The sequence below is a fragment of the Nematostella vectensis genome, chromosome 11 (genome assembly GCF_932526225.1).
Source record: "Nematostella vectensis chromosome 11, jaNemVect1.1, whole genome shotgun sequence".
NCBI lineage: Eukaryota > Metazoa > Cnidaria > Anthozoa > Actiniaria > Edwardsiidae > Nematostella > Nematostella vectensis.
The window spans coordinates 14,517,062-14,539,532 of NC_064044.1; the positions used below are offsets into that span (position 1 = coordinate 14,517,062).

Genomic DNA, 22,471 nt, shown 5'->3' on the forward strand with positions numbered 1-22,471 from the left:
CGCTAACAAAACAAATTGAAGTTTCAAACTCCGCGCGGCCATTTTGAATATTTGCATAATAAGTAGGTAAATCGATATAACCAAAAATAGTAATGTACGGCACTTTCTATTCTATTCCGACGGCTATTCAGTTCCGATGGCCGTCGCATCTATTCTATTCCGACGGCCTTTGAAGGACGGCTATTCAGTTCCGTAGGCCAATGTAGCCGGTGAACGTTAAACATAACACGCCTATATTACTACCAAACGTGGTCTCAACTCACAGTTAGACTCAAAGAAAATAGCCGTGAAAAAAAGTATCTAAATGAATGATAGGGAAAGCGATGCGAATATATTGACGAAAAAAACGCTTGTTTTCTATTTTATAAAGATGTCTTATTTATTGTCTTAATAAATTATAAAATTAGCCCGTCTTTTTGTTTACGGTCTTGTCATCTCAGTATTTGATCTTGTTATTCTAATAAATGGTGCTCGATCGTAAGTCACGCAAAGAGCGTAAAAAAATCGTACGGTCGCAACTGAATAGCTGTTTGAATAGAAAACCTTGCGAATTGAATAAATAATTACCATTTCGAATTTTAATACCCATAAAAAATGTTTTATTAGTGCATAAACTGACAAACGATGAAAATATTTTACTACTTTTGTAATTCTACAAAGAAAGTAAACAGTTTGGTTAAACTATTTTATTACAACAACGCTCATCATACAAATTTATAAGGTTAATACAAAAAGAAAACTTATACATAAACTAGAGTACCTGATATAGGGTATCCATATTTAGGGCTCTAGGCTATAATAAAGTTAATGTACTTTGATTATGGTATTTATCGCCTGGCTTTCTAAAGGACTGTTCTAAAGGTTTTTTTTGTTCTCTTTTGTTTACATGTTTATTGTATATGCTGTCAAATCCTGCAGTATGTTAATTCACTCTAGATTACATAAAGTTATCCTCCGAAACGGCTTTTTCCTCGGTCAAAAAGTTCAACTACGATTGTAAAATGGTTTATTCCAAGTTGTGGCATCTGCTTGCTGAGGAATCGGCTGCTCCCTGAACATCTTTGACAGCAGGAATTTTCTCTTATTTATCGCCGATTCTGTCACTTCACTCCAGTCAAACCCGTCGTTGTCCATGAGATTTTTTTGCCTGGTTCTATCTGAAAAAAAAAATTAATCCAATATAGCTCCAAATTAGGGACACACAGGGACAAAACCAAGCTATAAAGGCCAAAAGACAGGACAAAAGGGCCAAAAACAGGACAAACGGGACAAAAACAGGACAAAACGGCCAAAAGACAGGACAAACGGGACAAAAACAGGACAAACGAGACAAAACCAGGACAAAAGGGCCAAAAAACAGGACAAGCGGGACAAAAACAGGACAAACGAGACAAAAACAGGACAAAAGGGCCAAAAGACAGGACAAACGGGACAAAAACAGGACAAACGAGACAAAAACAGGACAAAAGGGCCAAAAAACAGGACAAGCGGGACAAAAATGTCAACAGAGACACAACACCTTATAGGTCAATTCGATCTTATGTCATGAGTTTACCCATGTTTATGACTCTGTTTGCCTTTTTGTCGCGTTTGTCCTGTCTTTGGCCCTTTTGTCCTGTTTTTGGCCTTTTTGTCCTGTTTTTGGCCCTTTTGTCCTGTCTTTTGGCCCTTATAGCCTGGTCCTATCTAAAAAAAATTAATTCATATAGCTCCAAATTAGGGACACACAGGGACAAAACCAAGCTATTACCAAGTTATTGTTTTTACTCTATAAAGGTGACAAGAAACTCCTACTTGAAACTTGACAGGTTGTGCTAGCAAACCCCACCCCATGGGGATGGAAGATGGCCGCATTCAAGACACAAGTATCACGGTTTCGTCAACTTATTCCTCTCCTGGGCACAACCCTCACCACGCACGCCTAAATAACCAGCCAGTGAAAGGAGAGCAGATAGGCGCAAAGCAAGGTGTAGTAAGAAAGATTCGGAACTTTCCACCAGACTATTCGGGTAACTTCTGGCTCCAGTAAGGAAAGATAGTATAAAGGATTAGAAAACAAAAGAATGAAAACTAATAAATGATGAATGAATCACAAACTACGAATTCTTAAGGACACTTTCAAAAACAAGTAGCAGGGGGTGTTGCTTTGTGCTCTAAATGGTGTAGTTACCACCAATAAGCCGATATACACTTGAAGCTTAACGGTAATATGAAAATTAGTACGAAAAGGGAGAAGTACCCTTTCTGCAGTCAGGTAGCCGTAATTAGCAAACTATGTTATTTAACATTTTTCCTCTATTTAATTAAGTAATCTCATGAATAGATAATGAGATTATCTCTCAGTATGTTACCCTTCTTTAGACAGAAAATACATTTTATTTTGTGAGTCACTCACCTCATAATATACGACGGAACAAAGCAAAGAGACATGTTTTTCTTCCTGTGCTTCTTCGTATTCCCTCTCACATCGGCCATTCAGAAAACAAGGAATTCCATGTTTGGGCATTCTCTCCTTGCATCTCCCTACGACGAGACGAGTGTTAGGACACTTTGGGAATGCTACAAACTCTGCTATGACGACAAAGAAAACTGCGCCAGCATCAACTATGACATGAAAAAAGAGAGATGCAAGCGTATGAAGGTTTCACACGTAAATCTGCCTCGCGAACTCGTGAAAATGAAAAACTCAGTTTACGCAGATATAAGAGAAGGTAAGTATACCAAAAATGATCCGGACATACGCCTAGTTAAGATAGTAAATAGTTACTCCTCGATTTCGAATGGGCGCTGAATTAATAGCTACTGACGAAGTCACGAATAACACTTGAGTAGTTAAACCACAAAAGTAGGTCAAGCTACATAGCCAAGAACTGGTTTCTGTTTACGGCAAATCCGGCACTGCTACATCAGGATGGGGCATTGATGAAACTGATCTGGGCACATCGGCCATTCAGAAAACAAGGAACTCCATGTTTGGCCACCACCTCCTTTGGGGAACTTTGGGAATGCTATAAACTCTGCTATGACGACAAAGAAAACTGCGCCAGCATCAACTACGACATGAAAAAAGGGAGATGCAAGCGTATGATATTTTCACGCATTAAAATTCCTCACGGACTAGTGAAAATTGATAACTCTGTTTTAACACTGCAAATCTGCTATTACTGGTTTAACATATTTTCCGCTTTCGCAGCTATGAGCACAGCATCTTCTAGGTTAAAACAAAATAAATACATTTGATATTAAACTTAATAGTGGACTTTTTTTTACCTACCTGTGCATGTCTTTGAAAGATTTTATATTTTATTTTCTATTAAAGCTACTTAATTGATCCTAAGGCTAGTTTCCTGCAAGGTACTCAATATCCCGTTGCACCAGTAGTAGGGTAGGTATGGAATTAGCAGTGTTTTTACGGGGGAATACATTATCTTGCGTTCAGTTCCGACGGCCAATCATAGGCGGTTATTCTATTCCGACGGCCGTCGCATCTATTCTATTCAGACGGCCGTCACATCTATTCTATTCCGACGGCTATTCAGTTCCGACGGCCGTCGCATCTATTCTATTCCGACGGCCTTTGAAGGAAGGCTATTCAGTTCCGTAGGCCAATGCAGCCGGTGAACGTTAAACATAACCTGCCTATATTACTATTAAACGTGGTCTCAACTCACAGTTAGACTCAAAGAAAATAGCCGTGAAAAAAAGTATCTAAATGAATGATAGGGAAAGCGATGCGAATATATTGACGAAAAAACACTTGTTTTCTATTTTATAAAGATGTCTTATTTATTGTCTTAATAAATTATAAAATTAGCCCGTCTTTTTGTTTACGGTCTTGTCATCTCAGTATTTGATCTTGTTATTCTAATAAATGGTGCTCGATCGTGGGTCACGCAAAGAGGGCGAAAAAAAATCGTACGGTCGCAACTGAATAGCTGTTTGAATAGAAAACCTTGCGAATTAAAAAAATAATTACCATTTCAAATTTAATACCCATAAAAAATGTTTTATTAGTGCATAAACTGACAAACGATGAAAATATTTTACTACTTTTGTAATTCTACAAAGAAAGTAAACAGTTTGGTTAAACTATTTTATTACAACAACGCTCATCATACAAATTTATAAGGTTAATACTAAAAGAAAACTTATACATAAACTAGAGTACCTGATATAGGGTATCCATATTTAGGGCTCTAGGCTATAATAAAGTTAATGTACTTTGATTATGGTATTTATCGCCTGGCTTTCTAAAGGATTGTTCTAAAGGTTTTTTTTGTTCTCTTTTGTTTACATGTTTATTGTATATGCTGTCAAATCCTGCAGTATGTTAATTTACTCTAGATTACATAAAGTTATTCTTCGAAACGGCTTTTTCCCCGGTCAAAAAGTTCAACTACGATTGTAAAATGGTTTATTCCAAGTTGTGGCATCTGCTTGCTGAGGAATCGGCTGCTCCCTGAACATCTTTGACAGCAGGAATTTTCTCTTATTTATCGCCGATTCTGTCACTTCACTCCAGTCAAACCCGTCGTTGTCCATGAGATTTTTTTGCCTGGTTCTATCTAAAAAAAATTAATCCAATATAGCTCCAAATTAGGGACACACAGGGACAAAACCAAGCTATAAAGGCCAAAAGACAGGACAAAAGGGCCAAAAACAGGACAAACGGGACAAAAACAGGACAAAAGGGCCAAAAAAACAGGACAAACGGGACAAAAACAGGACAAAAGGGCCAAAAAACAGGACAAACGGGACAAAAACAGGACAAAAGGGCCAAAAAACAGGACAAACGGGACAAAAACAGGACAAAAGGGCCAAAAACAGGACAAACGGGACAAAAACAGGACAAAAGGGCCAAAAAACAGGACAAACGGGACAAAAACAGGACAAACGAGACAAAAACAGGACAAAAGGGCCAAAAGACAGGACAAACGGGACAAAAACAGGACAAACGAGACAAAAACAGGACAAAAGGGCCAAAAAACAGGACAAACGGGACAAAAATGTCAACAGAGACACAACACCTTATAGGTCAATTCGATCTTATGTCATGAGTTTACCCATGTTTATGACTCTGTTTGCCTTTTTGTCGCGTTTGTCCTGTCTTTGGCCCTTTTGTCTTGTTTTTGACCTTTTTGTCCTGTTTTTGGCCCTTTTGTCCTGTCTTTTGGCCCTTATAGCCTGGTCCTATCTAAAAAAAATTAATTCATATAGCTCCAAATTAGGGACACACAGGGACAAAACCAAGCTATTACCAAGTTATTGTTTTTACTCTATAAAGGTGACAAGAAACTCATACTTGAAACTTGACAGGTTGTGCTAGCAAACCCCACCCCCTGGGGATGGAAGATGGCCGCATTCAAGACACAAGTATCACGGCTTCGTCAACTTATTCCTCTCCTGGGCACAACCCTCACCACGCACGCCTAAATAACCAGCCAGTGAAAGAAGAACACATAGGCGCATGGGGAGCGGCAGACTTACAAACAAAAGGCGAGTATCTGCAGGTGGACCTTGGCCGAGTCACGTGGATTACCCATGTAGCAACGCAGGGGCGCCCGATAGAACATGCCCAATGGGTGACTGAGTACAGTGTGGAGTACAGTCTGACGGGAGAACAGTGGCAGAGTTACCTAGACGGGAATGGTGTGGTTATGGTGAGAACAAGTGTAAAGTGGGGAGTACAGTGTGAGAGTAGATCATTTGCAAAGCTACCAAGACGGGAATGGTGTGATTAAGGTGAGTGTATAGTGTGGTCAATGGATACACATCGTATGGCTTTTTATCAAATGTCACTCTCTCGAGAATCGATTAAATATTGCAGAGTGACTATGCCCTTTTGTTGCATCCGAATGTACACCCGATCAGCAATGGGGAAGCCCGGGTCCGAGACCGCGCTAGAAAAGCTCATGTCCCGTTTTCTTTGTGATCTCCTACAAGAGGGCGTGGTTCCCAAGCTTGCTGACGACGCCCCAAAGGAGTTGCTTAACAACTGGAAGAGAGTCTTGAGTGCCTTACAGAAAAAAAATGTCTTCGCCTTTCCGCGTCCAAGACACGCGTTAACATGAAGTTTACAACCATCCTGGGCTGGGCGGTGATCTCCTGCAAGAGGGCGTGGTTCCCAAGCTTGCTGACGACGCCCCATAGGAGTTGCTTAACAACTGGAAGAGAGTCTTGAGTGCCTTACAGAAGAAAAATGTCTTCGCCTTTCCGCGTCCAAGACACGCTTTAACATGAAGTTTACAACCATCCTGGGCTGGGAGGTGATCTCCTGCAAGAGGGCGTGGTTCCCAAGCTTGCTGACGACGCCCCAAAGGAGTTGTTTAACAACTGGAAGAGAGTCGTGAGTGCCTTACAGAAGAAAAATGTCTTCGCCTTTCCGCGTCCAAGACACGCGTTAACATGAAGTTTACAACCATCCTGGGCTGGGAGGTGATCTCCTGCAAGAGGGCGTGGTTCCCAAGCTTGCTGACGACGCCCCAAAGGAGTTGCTTAACAACTAAAAGAGAGCTTTGAGTGCCTTACAGAAGAAAAATGCCTTCGCCTTTCCGCGTCCAAGACACGCGTTAACATGAAGTTTAAAACCATCCTGGGCTGGGCGGTGATCTCCTGCAAGAGGGCGTGGTTCCCAAGCTTGCTGACGACGCCCCAAAGGAGTTGCTTAACAACTGGAAGAGAGTCGTGAGTGCCTTACAGAAGAAAAATGCCTTCGCCTTTCCGCGTCCAAGACACGCGTTAACATGAAGTTTACAACCATCCTGGGCTGGGCGGTGATCTCCTGCAAGAGGGCGTGGTTCCCAAGCTTGCTGACGACGCCCCAAAGGAGTTGCTTAGCAACTAGAGGAGAGTCTTGAGTGCCTTACAGAAGAAAAATGTCTTCGCCTTTCCGCGTCCAAGACACGCGTTAACATGAAGTTTACAACCATCCTGGGCTGGGCGGTGATCTCCTGCAAGAGGGCGTGGTTCCCAAGCTTGCTGACGACGCCCCATAGGAGTTGCTTAACAACTGGAAGAGAGTCTTGAGTGCCTTACAGAAGAAAAATGTCTTCGCCTTTCCGCGTCCAAGACACGCTTTAACATGAAGTTTACAACCATCCTGGGCTGGGAGGTGATCTCCTGCAAGAGGGCGTGGTTCCCAAGCTTGCTGACGACGCCCCAAAGGAGTTGCTTAACAACTGGAAGAGAGTCTTGAGTGCCTTACAAAAGAAAAATGTCTTCGCCTTTCCGCGTCCAAGACACGCGTTAACATGAAGTTTACAACCATCCTGGGCTGGGCGGTGATCTCCTGCAAAAGGGCGTGGTTCCCAAGCTTGCTGACGACGCCCCATAGGAGTTGCTTAACAACTGGAAGAGAGTCTTGAGTGCCTTACAGAAGAAAAATGTCTTCGTCTTTCCGCGTCCAAGACACGCGTTAACATGAAGTTTACAACCATCCTGGGCTGGGAGGTGATCTCCTGCAAGAGGGCGTGGTTCCCAAGCTTGCTGACGACGCCCCAAAGGAGTTGTTTAACAACTGGAAGAGAGTCTTGAGTGCCTTACAGAAGAAAAATGCCTTCGCCTTTCCGCGTCCAAGACACGCGTTAACATGAAGTTTACAACCATCCTGGGCTGGGCGGTGATCTCCTGCAAGAGGGCGTGGTTCCCAAGCTTGCTGACGACGCCCCAAAGGAGTTGCTTAACAACTGGAAGAGAGTCTTGAGTGCCTTACAGAAGAAAAATGCCTTCGCCTTTACGCGTCAAAGACACGCGTTAACATGAATTTTACAACTATCCTGGGCTGGGAGGTGATCTCCTGCAAGAGGGCGTGGTTCCCAAGCTTGCTGACGACGCCCCAAAGGAGTTGCTTAACAACTGGAAGAGAGTCGTGAGTGCCTTACAGAAGAAAAATGCCTTCGCCTTTCCGCGTCCAAGACACGCGTTAACATGAAGTTTACAACCATCCTGGGCTGGGCGGGGTCCCAAGGAACCCTACCCGCATGGCCCACATCGCGTTGCAGCAGCTTCCCAATGCTCTCTACAGATCCGTAGCAAGGATTTTGAGCGGGTGGCTCCGTTTGCACATTTCGCGGACCATTTTCTCTTAGGTAGCTCGCCCTAGCTAGCAGTGGTTCTCAATTTTGCTTCATTAAAGTGGGGCGGGTCTTCAAGCCCCATGGCTACGGGCCTGATCAACCTCAGAAAGTCAGCAATTTGAAATCATGATTTCCAAACTGATCGTCGCTTTTTGCCCCGTTAGACAAGGCCATTGCTGGACGACCCTTAACTGACGTGATAACCTGGTCAAACGACTTACTTGGCACCTTCTCTGTTGCTTAAAAAGCCTTCGCCGACCGCATGCGATCACACTACCCAAGCCTAAAGATAATGTCATCTGAATGGCGACAGATGGAGCTGCAAGGAAACCCAACTTCGCTGAGACGATATGCATCCCGTGGTCAGGAAAGCTCCATCTAGCCTGCTTCTTCAGTGCTAAGCTACAAAGTCACCAATCTACGTGGCTGCTATGCGAGGTCGAGGCTTTCGATAGAACTACTGCCACAAACACTTCCGCCAATACCTAGCTGATTTATTTAACAAAATTTTCGTATTCACAAGCAGCAAACCTTTCAACGTGCAAGCCTAAAAAAACTCTGTCGGGGAGAGATGTCTGCTAGCCCACGTGTCTATACATCCCTCGCAAATGTCAGTTGTTACCAGGTTCGGGTACAATAAGTAACAGGTGCATCTTATTTTTCGTCGGACTTCTCTAACCGCTAAGCTTCGTCTTGCAAAGATGTGATCTACCAGATTTGTACCCTCATCAACAACAGCCAAGATTCTGTTATCCGTAACACGTCAATCATGGAAAAAACCTTTGGGAGCATCCCACCTCCTTTTCACAAGCAGAGCAGTGTAGGTTCTCATTCAAAGGTTCTCATTCTCGTAGGTCCGCATTCGTCGTGAGAAGCGCACCGAGCCTCTACAACCAAATCAAGAATGCATTGTTTTCCGTCGTCAGATACTCGATGGTCTGCTGACTGACCAGCAATCCGTCCGCCCTATAGTTAAAGATGGTGGGCCCCCGCCGCCACATATTGGCCCTAGACATACCTTGACATATCTAGCTGCTATCATTGCGCATCACACCGTAAAGCCCCTTAATCACTCATTGGGCAGTCAATCAGCGACCCGCCCCCCCCCCTCCCCCCCCAGAAACCACTGGCATATCATTTGCTGCCGTTAAGATCAAGAGGAATCGCCAACTTGTCGTCCGCGAGACCGGTACATCATTGACTGATACTACCCTCTTTCCCGATGAGCGCCATAAGTCACTGAGGGAAGCACTAATCAAGTCATGTATCGAGCTCTGTCCTTTAGACGGCTCTTCAGCAGTGGTACCAGCATTACCCTCATCTGGTATTTGCCACTTTGATTAACGACGAACTGCTACACAGACATCGCCTCACTATAGATCCAGGTCGAGAAAAAAAAGGTTAATGAGAATCCGTCGGTGAAATAATTGTACAGGAGCTCAAACAGAGCTTTTTCGCCTCGACCCCACCAATGGTTACTCGTCTTCACTGACCTTTACAATCGCTATCGCTACACCAAACTCCCGTACTCGCACTCGTTGTCGATCTTCACGAGAAATGTGATTCCAACGAGGCCGTTTTTTTACTCTCAACTCCTCCTAGCCTTCCGCGATTTCGTCACTAAACAACACGAGAACCGCATCCGTAGTTTTCCTCCACAACAGATTACCACATTCGTTAAATCTCGTTTTTGGCAATCTAGTTCACTTTCACAGCGAACGGGAGCAGACTGGAGAAACGAAATAAGAGTCCGCTACTTTGTAGAATCAGTATATGGAGTATGGAAGAACATTCAAAAGTGGCAAAAGGGGAACAGCTTTGCAAGGCCTCGTATTGCGTAATACGTAGTGGGTGCTATGGAGTGTCATCTACAGGTGACTTTTCCTCCGTATACGCCTCAAAAAGGCCTCTTGGGCGATGATGTATAAGAAAAGCGCCCCGACCAGTTCTTGAGAATTTAGTGGATACGCCCTTACGTTATTGTATTTTCCGGTCTGCGGACCTAATCTCGGGATCAAGCGGTAACTATGTGTGGTAACCCATCCCTTTTGGTTTTTACACTGTACCCTGTTAAGTGATTCACTTCAACTAATCTGGGGTTGGGCTCTTTTTACTTCTCCCACTGGTATACGAGGTACTAAGACGGTTACGGTGTGATTACAGTAAGTATTTGTGTACAGTGCGCACTATAGTCTAAAGAAGGATCAATGGAAGGGCTACCAAGATGGGAATAGTATTATTATTGGAAGGACACGTATTAAGAAAGAAAATGGCAGACCTTCCAAGATGGGAATTTTCAGCACAAGGTTGAAAAGGTATGTTAAACGCCTTTGTGAAACAGAGTAGTTTCGCTGTGTTTCGCGCGTCAGCTTTTCGTCGGAGCAAACGAAACTGCAACGGATGGGGTAGTGGTATTTATAGTATAGTGTGCGAACAATGAGTCAGTAAACCGGCGCGGTGCGCTCGGTTTGACAATGGAACAATATAGGCAATTAGAGCGAGGCGCGCTAAAGAAATTGTTATTATCTATGCAAAGGACAGTTCTTCGTTTATACCTACAGCCAAGAGAAAAAAAATCATATTCTCATTGGAACCGTTGTGTAAAGAAACTCCACAAATAGACTAGTCGTCGACAGGATGTCCTAGGAGGAGTCTAAAATGCCTAAAAACTGGTTTAAATGTACGGTGGTTTATTACATCGTTGCGATGTTTACAACAACACGTGCCGGGCATGCAATCGGTTTCCCCGATGTAAATCATACTACAAAGCTTACAAGAAATATAATAAATGAGATTGCTAGTGGTGAATGTGATATGGTCCGTGACAGAGTACGACTATCCATTGGATTTGAGCGATACAGGCAAGCGTCGGGGCAGGCTAAAAAGTCCCAAAGCCTCCAGGTAAACTCCTTGATCTATGCGCTGGGGCCCAAGAGCAAGGACATCCTCAGTTCGTTTGGGCTCTCTAAGCGAGGGGGCAGAGAAGTACGACGTTGTAAACGTAAGTTAAACGGCTATTTCACCGCTCGAAAGAATGTATTTTTTGAACACGCAAACTTCAACAGGCGAAGCCAGAGCGATTCAGAAACGGTAGATGAATTCATCACCGCCCTGCACAGTCTTGCAGAATACTGCAACTATGGGTTACTGTTGGTGAAATTATAAGAGACCGTCTAGTTGTAGGTCTAAGGGACGCTATGCTATCAGAAAAACTACAGCTTGACCCTGAATTAACCCTCAAAAATTCAACCAATATGGCTCGCCATAGCAAAGCTGTAAATAAACAACAAAAATTCCTCAGGGGATCCCGAAGAGACGCTGCTAAATGCTATTCAAGTAGAAAGATCAATGCAGGGAAAACAGGCCGAAAACAACATTATAAGAACATTATAAGATGCTGAATGTAAATTCATGCCATAAGAAAAGCCATTTTGCTTTTGTACGTCGCAAGGGTATCGAGATTGTCACACACTAGTGTGACAAGAACGCGGTTTAGGCGATTGTCGGTCCCTTCGCGCAAACTGGATTATAAGTCAGCCTAATACATGTTAGGACACTGAACATCTAGTAAGAAATTGTAAACCGTTTAAAGTTAGGTTTTATTGTTAGTATCCCATCCCAGAAAGAGTGATGTAGTGTTGGGTACCCTGACTTCCGAGAGAGACTGGAGAGAGACTTTGGAAAGTTGTTGAGAGTTGTACACATCTTATTACCGAGACAGTAAAGATCGTTATTTATTAACACTACATTAACTATTTGATCCATCGAAGAAGTGTTCACAATGGTGGTATAGTGTTGTATGTTGTGTTGCAGTTTCAATTTGCGCCTTTTTTTCAGGTTTTTCCTGGCAACTTTGATCAGACCACTGTGGTAAAGAACGAGCTCTTTCCTGTCATCAAAACGCGCTACGTAAGGATTGTAGTTCAGGCTTCGAATGGAAATGTCGTCATGAGAGCTGAATTGTACGGATTGGAGTGCAGTTTCACTTAGAGATGGCGTGCAGTTTCATGCAGTTTTATTTAATAAGCTGTGCAGTTTCACTTATTGCAGTCTTAGTTGCTTAAATGAATATTTGCACTTGTTAACATAATACTTTAGAGTTTCCAATATAGAGAATGAAGACACTACCGATAACAGATAGAATAGCAGCTATCGTTATCCAGAAACTAGTACTTTACTACAAATTTTCATCTTTTATAAAACTCTCTGTCTTGAAAAAGTCCTATCAAATACAAATATTTGGCTGGAGAACCAGTTTTGGGGGCTCTTGGAGGGCATTGTTCTCTATACAGCGGACATTTTTTAAATACTTGATTCCATTGGTGCTACGTAGCCTGTCTCAGATCCTATAATAATCTTTCAAAAAGTACAAGGGGCTCCTTTGATTGTATCACAGATAATTGGCCTCTCTGTTTGGTTACAGCATGATCTGGGCTATCCATCTGCATCTGGTTGTATCCAATTTGCATGGCCTCCGTGTCTGGGTGTATCCCATTTGCATTGTCTCCCTGTCTGCGTGTATGTCATCTGCATGGTCCCCGTCTCTAGGTGTATTCCATCAGCATGGTCTTCCTGTCTGGGTTTATCCCATCTGCATGGTCTCCCTGTCTGGGTGGATCCCATCTGTATGGTATCCCTGTCTGGGTGTATCTCATCTGCATAATCTTCTTGTCTGGGTGTATCTTATCTGCATGGTCTCTCTGTCTGGCTGTGTTCAATCTGCATGGCCTTCCCTGTCTGGGTATATTCCATCTGAATGGTGTCCCTGTCTGGGTGTATTCCATCAGCATAGTCTTCCTGTCTGTGTGTATCCCAACTGCATGGCCTGCCTGTCTGGGTGGATCCCATCTGTATTGTCTCTTGGTCTGGGTATATCCCATCTGCATGGCCTCCCTGTCTGGGTGGATCCCATCTGCATGGTCTCCCTGTCTGGATGTAACCTATCCACGTGGTCTCCCTATCTGGGTATATCCCATGTGCTTGGTCTCCCTGTCTGGGTGTATCCTATTTGCATGGTCTTCCTGTCTGGGTGTATCCTATTTGCATGGTCTTCCTGTCTGGGTGTATTTCATCAGTAAAGTCTCCCTGTCTTGGTATATCCTATCTGCATGGTTACCCTGTCTGGGTATATCTCGTCTGCATGGTCTCTCTGTCTGGGTGTATACCATCTGCATGGTCTCTCTGTCTGGGTGTATCCCATCTAAATGGTCTCCCTGTCTGGGTGTATACCATCTGCATGGTTTCCCTGTCTGGGTGTATCCCATCTGCATGGTTTCTCTGTCTGGGTGTATGCCATCTTCATTGCCTCCCTGTCTGGGTGTATCCCATCTGCATGGTCTCCATGTCTGGGTGTATCCCATTTGCATGGTCTCCCTGTCTGGGTGTATCCCATCTGCATGGTCTCCCTGTCTGGGTGTACACTACCTGCATGGTCTCCTTGTTTGGGTGTATCCCATCTGCATGGTCTCCCTGTCTGGGTGTATACTATCTGCATGGTCTCCTTGTCTGGGTGTATCCCATCTGCATGGTCTCCCTGTCTGGGTGTATCCCATCTGCATGGTCTCCCTGTCTCGGTGTATGCCATCTGCATGGTTTTAACAGTGAGAGAGAGAGAGATGCCTTTTTTAATGAGGGATTCACTTAATATCACAATGATAATGTACGCATGGCCCTCAACAGAAACAAAATTAATAAAAGCTATTTACAAATCTGTTTACTGCAAAATCTTTGACGAAACTATTTACAATAACAATCTTTTGCTGATTTATAAACTTATTTACAGAGTTGTGATGTATTCTCTTAGTTTTGCGGAGAAGGCGGTGATTGACTTGGCTTCTTTGATTTCTAGTGGCAATGCATTCCACCTTTTAGCTGCTACAAACTTAAAGCTGTTTTTGCTAATGTAGTCCGAGCCTTTGGAAGTACTAAGTTATGGTTTGCTGCATTTTTAGTGTTCTTGTTATGTACATCACTACACTTAACGAACATATCTCTGATATAGCATGGGGTCATATTGTTCATTGCCTTAAAGAGCAAAACAAGTTGTAGGTAGATTATTCTTTTGTCGAAGGAGACAATATTTAGTTCTTCAAAAACTGGTTTTGAAGGTGCATCCCATTTCTTATCGAGGATAACCCGCGCACATCGTTTCTGGAACTTGACCATATCGTCGATGTGTTGCTTTTTGGTCGAGCCCCAGACGATAGCACCATAGTCTAATATTGGCTGTATGAGCGAAAGGTAGAACAGGGTTCTTGCTTTAAGTGGCAGGAATTTCTTTTAACTTTTTAACAAGCCTAGTCGCTTGGAGATCTTATTGTGAATGTACTTGAGGTGGTTGTCCCAGGTTAAGGAGTTGTCTAATCTTATGCCAAGCAGTTTAACTTCATTGACACATTCAAGCTGGCCATTTTCTGTGCTGACTGTCAAATCCTTTCCTGCCAATTTGCGCAACTTTTGCTTGCTACAGATAAGCATTGATTTGGTTTTGCTTTGGTTCAAAACCATTTTGTTTTCATTCGCCCATCCATTCACCTTTTTTAGCTCTTCAGTAAGAATAGACTCAACCTCACTAACGCTACTTCCACTTGCGACTTGTGTTGTATCATCTGCATATATCTCGAGTGCGCTGTTGGATACTTCAAGTGGTAAGTCATTAATAAACAGGATAAACATTAAGGGACCTAAAATCGAGCCCTGGGGAACGCCTGCAGTAATGGGCTGCGAATCTGATAGCTGGCCACTTATTGTTACTTTCTGTTTTCGGTCTTCTAGATAAGACTTGAACCAATTTAGTGACTTTCCAGAGACGCCATATATGGAGAGCTTCTTAATAATCGTGTCATGGTCTACTAAATCAAACGCCTTTCGGTAGTCTATGAGGTTCAAGCCAGATATTAGTCCCTGATCCATATTTCCAATGAGATAATCAATCAACTTTATTAGGGCAGTATCGCACGAGTGATAGGGACGGAAACCTGACTGGTTACTACTTAATAGCTTGTGGCTGTTTAGGTATTCATATAAGCAAACGTGTATGTGTCTTTCAATAACTTTGGACAGGGCAGGTAAAATACTGATGGGTCGGTAGTTATCAACACTCAGGCGGTCTCCAGCTTTATATATTGGACAGACTTTCGCCTCTTTCCAGCGCGCAGGGAATCGTCCAGTTTTTATACTTTGGTTGATGATCTTAGTCAACGATGGAGCTATGGTTGGGGCTGCAGCCCTTAGAAGGCGAGCACTTATACCGTCCAAACCTGTGGCTTTACACGTTTGTAGTTGAAGAAGATAACCTTGCACAAATTCTTGCATGATTTTGGGTATTTCAAATTTAGTGCCACTCGGGATTTTGCTATCAACAAACCCTTTTAACTTTTCGAAATCTGAAGTTGACAGCGTTCTCATGTTGACATTGCTATTTCTGTAGGTGGCAGCAACGGAAACAAAAAACTCGTTAAATGCATTAGCTATTTCACGTGGATCTGTGATGGTGGGTGTGTTGCTTGCATTGCCTCTTAGTTGCGAAGGTGACGGTTTACTTGTCTGCCCGATAGCAATTTTTAGATGTCTCCAGAATTCCTTTCCCGTTGAACTCTGTTCAAATGACTTGTTGAAATGATTTCGTTTAGCTTCTCGGATAGATTAAAAAACGTTATTTCAAGCTGATTTAAAAGTTTCCCACGCATCTGAGTCACTATTACACTTTCGGGCTCTCTCTAGCAGCCTGTCGCGATCTCTAATGGCTGCGTAGAGTTCAGGCGTCATCCACTGTGGTTGGCTTTGTTCTTTTACACGCTTTCTAATAAGAGGAGCATGTATATCAGCGATACTTAGGAAAGTCCGATTCCAATAATCCACAGCGTCATCAAGGTCATCAAAGGTGTCCAGCACACTCCACGGGGCCTCATCAAGGTCTTTTAGGAAGGCCTCCTCATCCAGCTTCTTGCAGTCACGGTAGGAAATATAAACATGGTTTTTATCTGCTGCGCGATCTTGTTTCTTTTTGTATCTGCGCACATCGCACACTGGTAAATGATCTGATAGTCCGATGTTGCATACCTTGGTCTTTGTGATGCACTGTGGCTGGTTGGTGTAAACGTGATCCAAGCAAGCCTGGCTCTTTGGACGAGTCACTTCATTGATGGTTTGAGTGAAACCAAGGCTGGTGAGGAACTTGATTAGACGATGCTTGTGGTTTTGCTGTTTGAGGAAGTTGATGTTGAAATCCCCCAGTAGTAGCGCTTCTTTGTTGGTGATGTACATTTTTTCTATGAGACCTTCTAGCTTAGCATCCATTTCAGCAGTTGAATCCGGCACACGATAGACTCCGGCAATAATAATTGGGCAGTTGGACTTGCACGGTATCACTTGAGTGCAAAGGAGCTCTGTGTCACTTGATTCTAGAGTTGGTAAACGGGTATAAGCCATAGCGTGAGATACGTACATCATTACTCCTCCCCTTTCCTTTCTAGTTCTATCTTTCCGCTCAATATGATATCCAGGGATCCCATATTCTTCGTTCGTGTGTGACGAATTCAGCCATGTCTCGGTAATAATTATCACATCAATCTCTGTACGAGGGTGTGTAAGGATTTCTTTTATTTGCTCGTATTTATCATTATTGAAGCTCCTCGCGTTCCAATGACATATTCTTACACCATTTTTGGACAGTGGAATGCATGGCAGATGGACGTTAGTAGCGTGATTTGTAGCTTGTGGACCTGGATAAGGCTGGACGTCATTTGAAAGGCAGACCAGTAGTAGTGCAATGGAGGCGCTTCTAAGTAAGTCTAAACAAACACGAGCCGGGGCAGTTGACGACGATGGAGTAGATTTGTGTAGTCGTCTGAAGTGAAATTGCGGTGTATCATTTATAATTAGGTCATTTGAAGCTCGGAGTAACACAGAGCTATTGTCATGACTGTCATTTATCCCTCGCAGCACCAAACACAGGAATGTCAAAGTGAGGAGCTTCCAATGCCAAATCATCGTGAGCGCTTTCACTAAGAACAGCGCGTGCAGCCAGAATTCAACGGTCAGCTCGAGTATGGAGTCGGTTGGCGGTTGTCCCTGACGAATCTGTGTTTGTCCGCGCGAACCGACGAAAACAAGCCGAAAGCTGCGCGAGCAGCAAAAAACTACAACTTTCAACGGAGAAACTTTTAAAAGAACTTGTAAAACTTCTCAAATCCTGAATCGTGTAAGTCCAGCCGCTGGCTTCTTGAGCACGATGACCTTATTAAGAAATCCAGAACTTTTCAGATTTGGCCGTCAATGGAAAGCGCAAAAATAAAGCTGATTTTCAGGAGCCGGTTTGCGCGTGACTGCCTGGGACGGAATGCTTTCACAGTGTCTGTAAAGTGTCTGTAAAAACCTAGACAGACACGGGATGTGCGTTTTATTGCCTTTATAAAATAACTAAGATACAACAACCCATGATCAAAGAGATAAAAAGAAGCGTTAATTTTTTTGTCAAAATTCAATTCTCCTGACATACGAATCTGACTCAAACGTTGAGTTTGTCAAATTTGAATAACAGACTTGCAAACTAGAGCGACAAAAGAAGCTGAGGTGAGAAACCTTTACATTACAATTTTTAAAGCCTTTTCTGGTAAAAAAAATATTAAACATTAAAGAGAAAAAGCGAGAAATGAGATAAAAATAGTTAGGATTTCGATGGACAAGTTTTCAATTTTCATAAGTCGCTGCGCGCGCTGTTGACGAATCACGCCAGTTTTGTCAAGAGCGCGCGATGTTTCTGTCTTTCAAACAAAAAAATAGATTTTTGTAATTTGTACCTGCATATTATTAATAAGTTATCATACAGTTATCTGGTTCAATTCTGGATTTATTTCGTACTCGTTTTTTTTTTTCAAACTCAAATTGCACTCGTCCTGCAGACCTATAGAGAAAAAAAAGTCTGTGAAAGCCGGCAAGTGTTGCGTTACTCGCTGTCAAAAAAACTGTCTGTACTGTTTTTACAGACACGCTCATTTCTCTGCGCTCATTTCAAGCTCCCGACCAATCAGCGCGCAAGATACACTAGTGTTAATTTAAAAAAAGGGTAATAAAACAAATGATGGAAAACTTATAAATGATGAATAAATCGCTAACTACGTATTCTTAAGGACACTTTCAAAAACAAGTAGCTGTTGTAGCTGCAAGTAGGTGTATATATAGTGTATATATAAGACGATATGTACTTGAAGCTTATAAACGGTGATATAAAAATAAGTACAAAAAGAGAGAAGTAGAGTTGTTTGCCTTTCTGAAGTCAGGTAGTAGTAATGAGCAAACTATGTTATGTTACATGTGACCTTGTTTGATTGGGTCATCTCATGAATTGGATTAAATTGGATCATCTCACAATATGTTACCCTTCTTTAGAAAGAAAATGTATTCTATTTTGTGAGTCACTCACCTCATAACATACGACGATACCGAGCTAACAGAAATGCTTCTCTTCCTTTGCTTTTTCGTATTTCCTCTCACATCGGCCATTTAGAAAACAAAAAACTACGACGATACGGGTGTTGGGGAACTTTGGGAATGCTACAAACTCTGCTATGACGACAAAGAAAACTGCGCCAGCATCAACTACGACATGAAAAATGGGAGGTGCAAACGCATGAAGGCGACACACGCAAACCTGCCTCGTGAACTCGTGAAAATGGAAAACTCAGTTTACGCGGATATAAGAGATGGTAAAGGTAAGTACACCGAATACTGATTAGGACACAAGGCTAGTCATTTCAAATGGAAAGCTATTGTGGTAACTCAGAGATCATATAGGCGAAGGAATTTTTTTTAATATAAAAACAAAAGTAGGTCAAGCTGCAATAGGCAAGAATGCAGCATTGATGATATACCGCTAGCGTGGCTTCGCTCGTTCAAAATATTTCCTGCTCTCGGAGCTGAGTACGTTTTTTGGGTTAAAGACATACATCACCACATCTTACAGATTTTCGCGGTATGAAACCGAGGATGAATTTGCAAACAATTGTCGAAAACTTTTCTTTCGTTTCTTTCATACAAATGTATTTTGTTATGATCTGTTATGCTGGACAACCCATTACAAGCCAATCTTGTGAACACTGCCTGATCTAAAAAGGAAATACTTACCATACCCTTTTTGTATCATTTTTTTAAAGCTAAAATATCAAAGAAACAACATTTCAAAGCTTTTTTGATCCACATAAAGCCATTGGAAAAACAATATTGCGTGAAGTTGGTGTTTTTGTCCTATCAAGTGCGACATCTTGAAGGGCTTGTGACGTTGTTTTTTTTTATATTTGAGCGTCAATGCTCCTTCCACCCCTAAATGGACAAGGTGCAAATAGACTTATCTTGTGTGATAATCGTAAATGAAATCAGAATTTTGCACCTTCTGAACCTTAGGCAATTTGAACAAGCTGCTACGTCGGAGCACAACGGGTTACGCAAAGTTGACATTCTTGTAGCTAGGCACAGAGAAATCGATAGCGAATCTAAGAGCAATGTGGGGTTCGAACTGTGAAAGGATTTTAGAGAGAAATAAGTCTATCAAAAAGGCAAAGTCTTCGAGAAAATGGCAAGGTATTTGTCTCATTTTGTTTGGTTTTGATCGCTTACACGTGCGCTCGTTTGAGTCGCGTCATCGTTCTCAAGCCATTTGTTGTTGTTCTTCTTATAATTCGTATTCATTTGAGCTTTGTTGTAGTGGTGGTCGAAGGGCAAGACATTTTGACAAAGAATGAGAAAAAGTGAACCCCAGAGATAAGTGAAGGGTAAAATGCTTTTCGGCTAAATGTTTACACGGGTTACTGTATTCTTCGGCGATTTTTCCCTGTTGAAGTATAGACGTTGGACCTTGACTCGCACTTTCGTTCTCACAATTCAACCTCCGCTCTCCTCAACTTTCACCATACCTTGAGGGCACTCATTTCGGCTTGTGGTGAAGATTGTTTTAGTATGCCATGATTCTCATTTATCCTAGTTTAATCCTGTGAAGGTTGTAAGCCGTAGAATTTGGTCCATCACACTCATATTCCTCTTTTTCTAAACGTAAACATTACGAAAAGAGTTCGATTTTATCATCAAATATCAAACTTGGTATAGAGCAGGATATTTTGCTGTTTTGGTCACTTTTTGCGATGCGACGTCTCGCTAACAAAACAAATTCAAGTTTCAAACTGCGCGCGGCCATTTTGAATATTTCCATTATAAGTAGGTAAATCGATATTTCCAAAAATGGTAATGTGCTGCACTGTTCAGGGCCCAACTTTCAACCTCCTCGGTCTCACCTTTTCCTGACTAAATTGAATTGTTTGATAGATAATTGATACTGTTCATATATTCATTATTGTACATTTCTAAAATAAAATAATCAGGCCTAGCATAAATGTGCCTGGCCATGTATTACTCCAGACCAAGAGACTTCAGCAGATGTTTGCGGCAAGAGAGCCCAACATTTTGTATCCAAAATAACCCATGATGAAAATTTTCAGCCATTTTTAACATTTTTACTAAATGTTAAGTTCAACTATTAAGTTGTTGGAAGATGCAACTACAAATCTTTGTGAAAACAAATATTTTTATTCACTTTTCTTCGCCTTCTTCAGTATAACAACACATCTCGCAAATTCACAAGGCTTATGCACCTTAAGTACCACTTCCGCAACCAGCCCCGCACTCCCCAACACCCTTTCAGAACCCCAAGCTCCTGGGACCCACCCACCTCACCCAACCACACATTACGCACCTACACCAATACCATCACACACCAAATCACCAACACACCCACCCACCCACCCCCCCCCCCCCCCCCACCCACACACACACACACACAAATACAAACGCACCCAACCTCACACTGTCTGAACGCACTGCACTTAAACAATTATCACAACTACCCCACACCATCACCAAACCAGCTGACAAAGGGGGAGCCATCGTTCTCTGGGACACCAAAGACTACCTACTAGAGGCCAACAGACAACTCAATGACACCAATTATTATTGCACAGTCTCCCATGACCATCCCTTGCACATAACATTTCCCTATACATCCACCAACTGTTTCAAGACAACATAATTGATGAACCTACTCATGATTTCCTACTTCCCCACACACCCCCACGCACACCCCTGTTTTACATGTTACCCACAATTCACAAACCCCACACCCCAGGCCGCCCAATAATCTCAGGTTGCCAATCACCCACCGAAAAACTCTCCATCTTTCTTGGCCACTACCTCAAGAAATTTGCACATCCCGTCCTACATCCCGTCCTACATCAAGGATACCACACACTCCCTAACAGTCCTCTCCAAACAGTCCTCTCCCCCCCCCACACACACACCACTACCAGACACATGTTTTCTTGTCACAATTGACGTCACGTCACTCTACACCAACATCCCACACGAGGATGGTATAGCTGCCACCCTCTCACACATACAAACACTACCCGTACACAAACGCCTCCATATCCATGTTTTTCGCAGCCTCTTCAACTACATTCTCAAACACAACTATTTCAAATTCGACAACAAACAGGTTTGGCCATTGCATGCACCACGCTTCACTACAGGAATGTGGACTTTAACAGCACACTAGCATACACACATTGGCACCAGTCGGGCCAAGACGGGACGCTAGCACAGTCTATTACCCGTGCAGTTCGGCAACCATGGACAGCTGTTTCGTCCTTATTAGGACTCGTCAGCATGGCATAGCCGGTTTGCCTCAGTTAAACTTCATAGGCAAAAAAACTGCAGGGCGACATCGACTCGAACGAAGTGCTTTAAACCACAGCTTAGATCCATGTGGGATCTAGAGCTGCGACCGGGCTAGCGTGATGCCAATTGTGAGGATCACGCATGCGACCTTTGCTAGTCTAAGACTCCGTCGGATAGCCAAACTATCCTTGCGAGTATGTATACATAAATGTGGACTTTAACATTTATGTATACATACTCGCAAGGATAGTTTGGCTATCCGACGGAGTTTTAGACTAGCAAAGGTCGCATGCGTGATCCGCACAATTGGCATCACGCTAGTTACTGTAATAATCTGTATCGAAATAATGAGTATTAAAGAAACAAAAAAAAATATTAACTTGGCATAAAAATCATTGTAGACTCGATTTTTTGTTAGTGGATTGGTAAACAAAATAGATTAAAATCCCAAAAGAAAAATAATCAATGTATCCCATCTGCGTGGTCTCTCTGTCTGGGTGTATCCCATTTGTATGGTCTTATTGTCTGGGTGTATCCCATATGTATGGTCTCCCTGTCTGGGTGTATCCCATCTGCATGGTCTCCATGTCTAGGTGTATCCTATCTGCATGGTCTCTCTGTCTGGGTGTATCCCATCTGAGTGGTCTCCCTGTCTGGGCGTATACCATCTGCAT

At 42.8% G+C, this 22,471-nt stretch overlaps 1 protein-coding gene and 1 long non-coding RNA gene across 4 annotated transcripts; one reads left to right on the plus strand and one right to left on the minus strand.

The window, feature by feature from the left end:
• Positions 1–602: 602 nt before the first annotated feature.
• On the minus strand, positions 603–2,524 carry LOC125573843. The gene is made up of 2 exons (XR_007314221.1): positions 2,396–2,524; positions 603–1,157 (listed from the first exon to the last, which is right to left on the minus strand). It is a non-coding gene; the product is annotated as an uncharacterized LOC125573843 (long non-coding RNA).
• On the plus strand, positions 2,429–13,787 carry LOC5502343 (neuropilin-2). 3 transcript variants are annotated; one of them, XM_048734654.1, is made up of 3 exons: positions 2,429–2,711; positions 5,317–5,660; positions 11,913–13,787. In XM_048734654.1, exons 1-3 carry the CDS (start codon positions 2,429–2,431, stop codon positions 12,063–12,065), a joined length of 780 nt encoding a protein of 259 aa, XP_048590611.1. In that variant the 3' UTR covers positions 12,066–13,787. The 3 variants fall into 3 exon arrangements, with proteins under 3 accessions (XP_048590611.1, XP_048590610.1, XP_048590609.1); XM_048734653.1 differs by having other exon boundaries at positions 2,582–2,711; XM_048734652.1 differs by lacking the exons at positions 2,429–2,711; positions 5,317–5,660 and adding an exon at positions 10,593–11,076.
• The last annotated feature ends 8,684 nt before the right edge of the window (positions 13,788–22,471 follow it).

Bases quoted from the DNA above. Each gene is read 5' to 3' on its own strand.
- LOC5502343 (XM_048734653.1), top strand. From the start codon at position 12,639: ATGGTCTTCCTGTCTGGGTTTATCCCATCTGCATGGTCTCCCTGTCTG.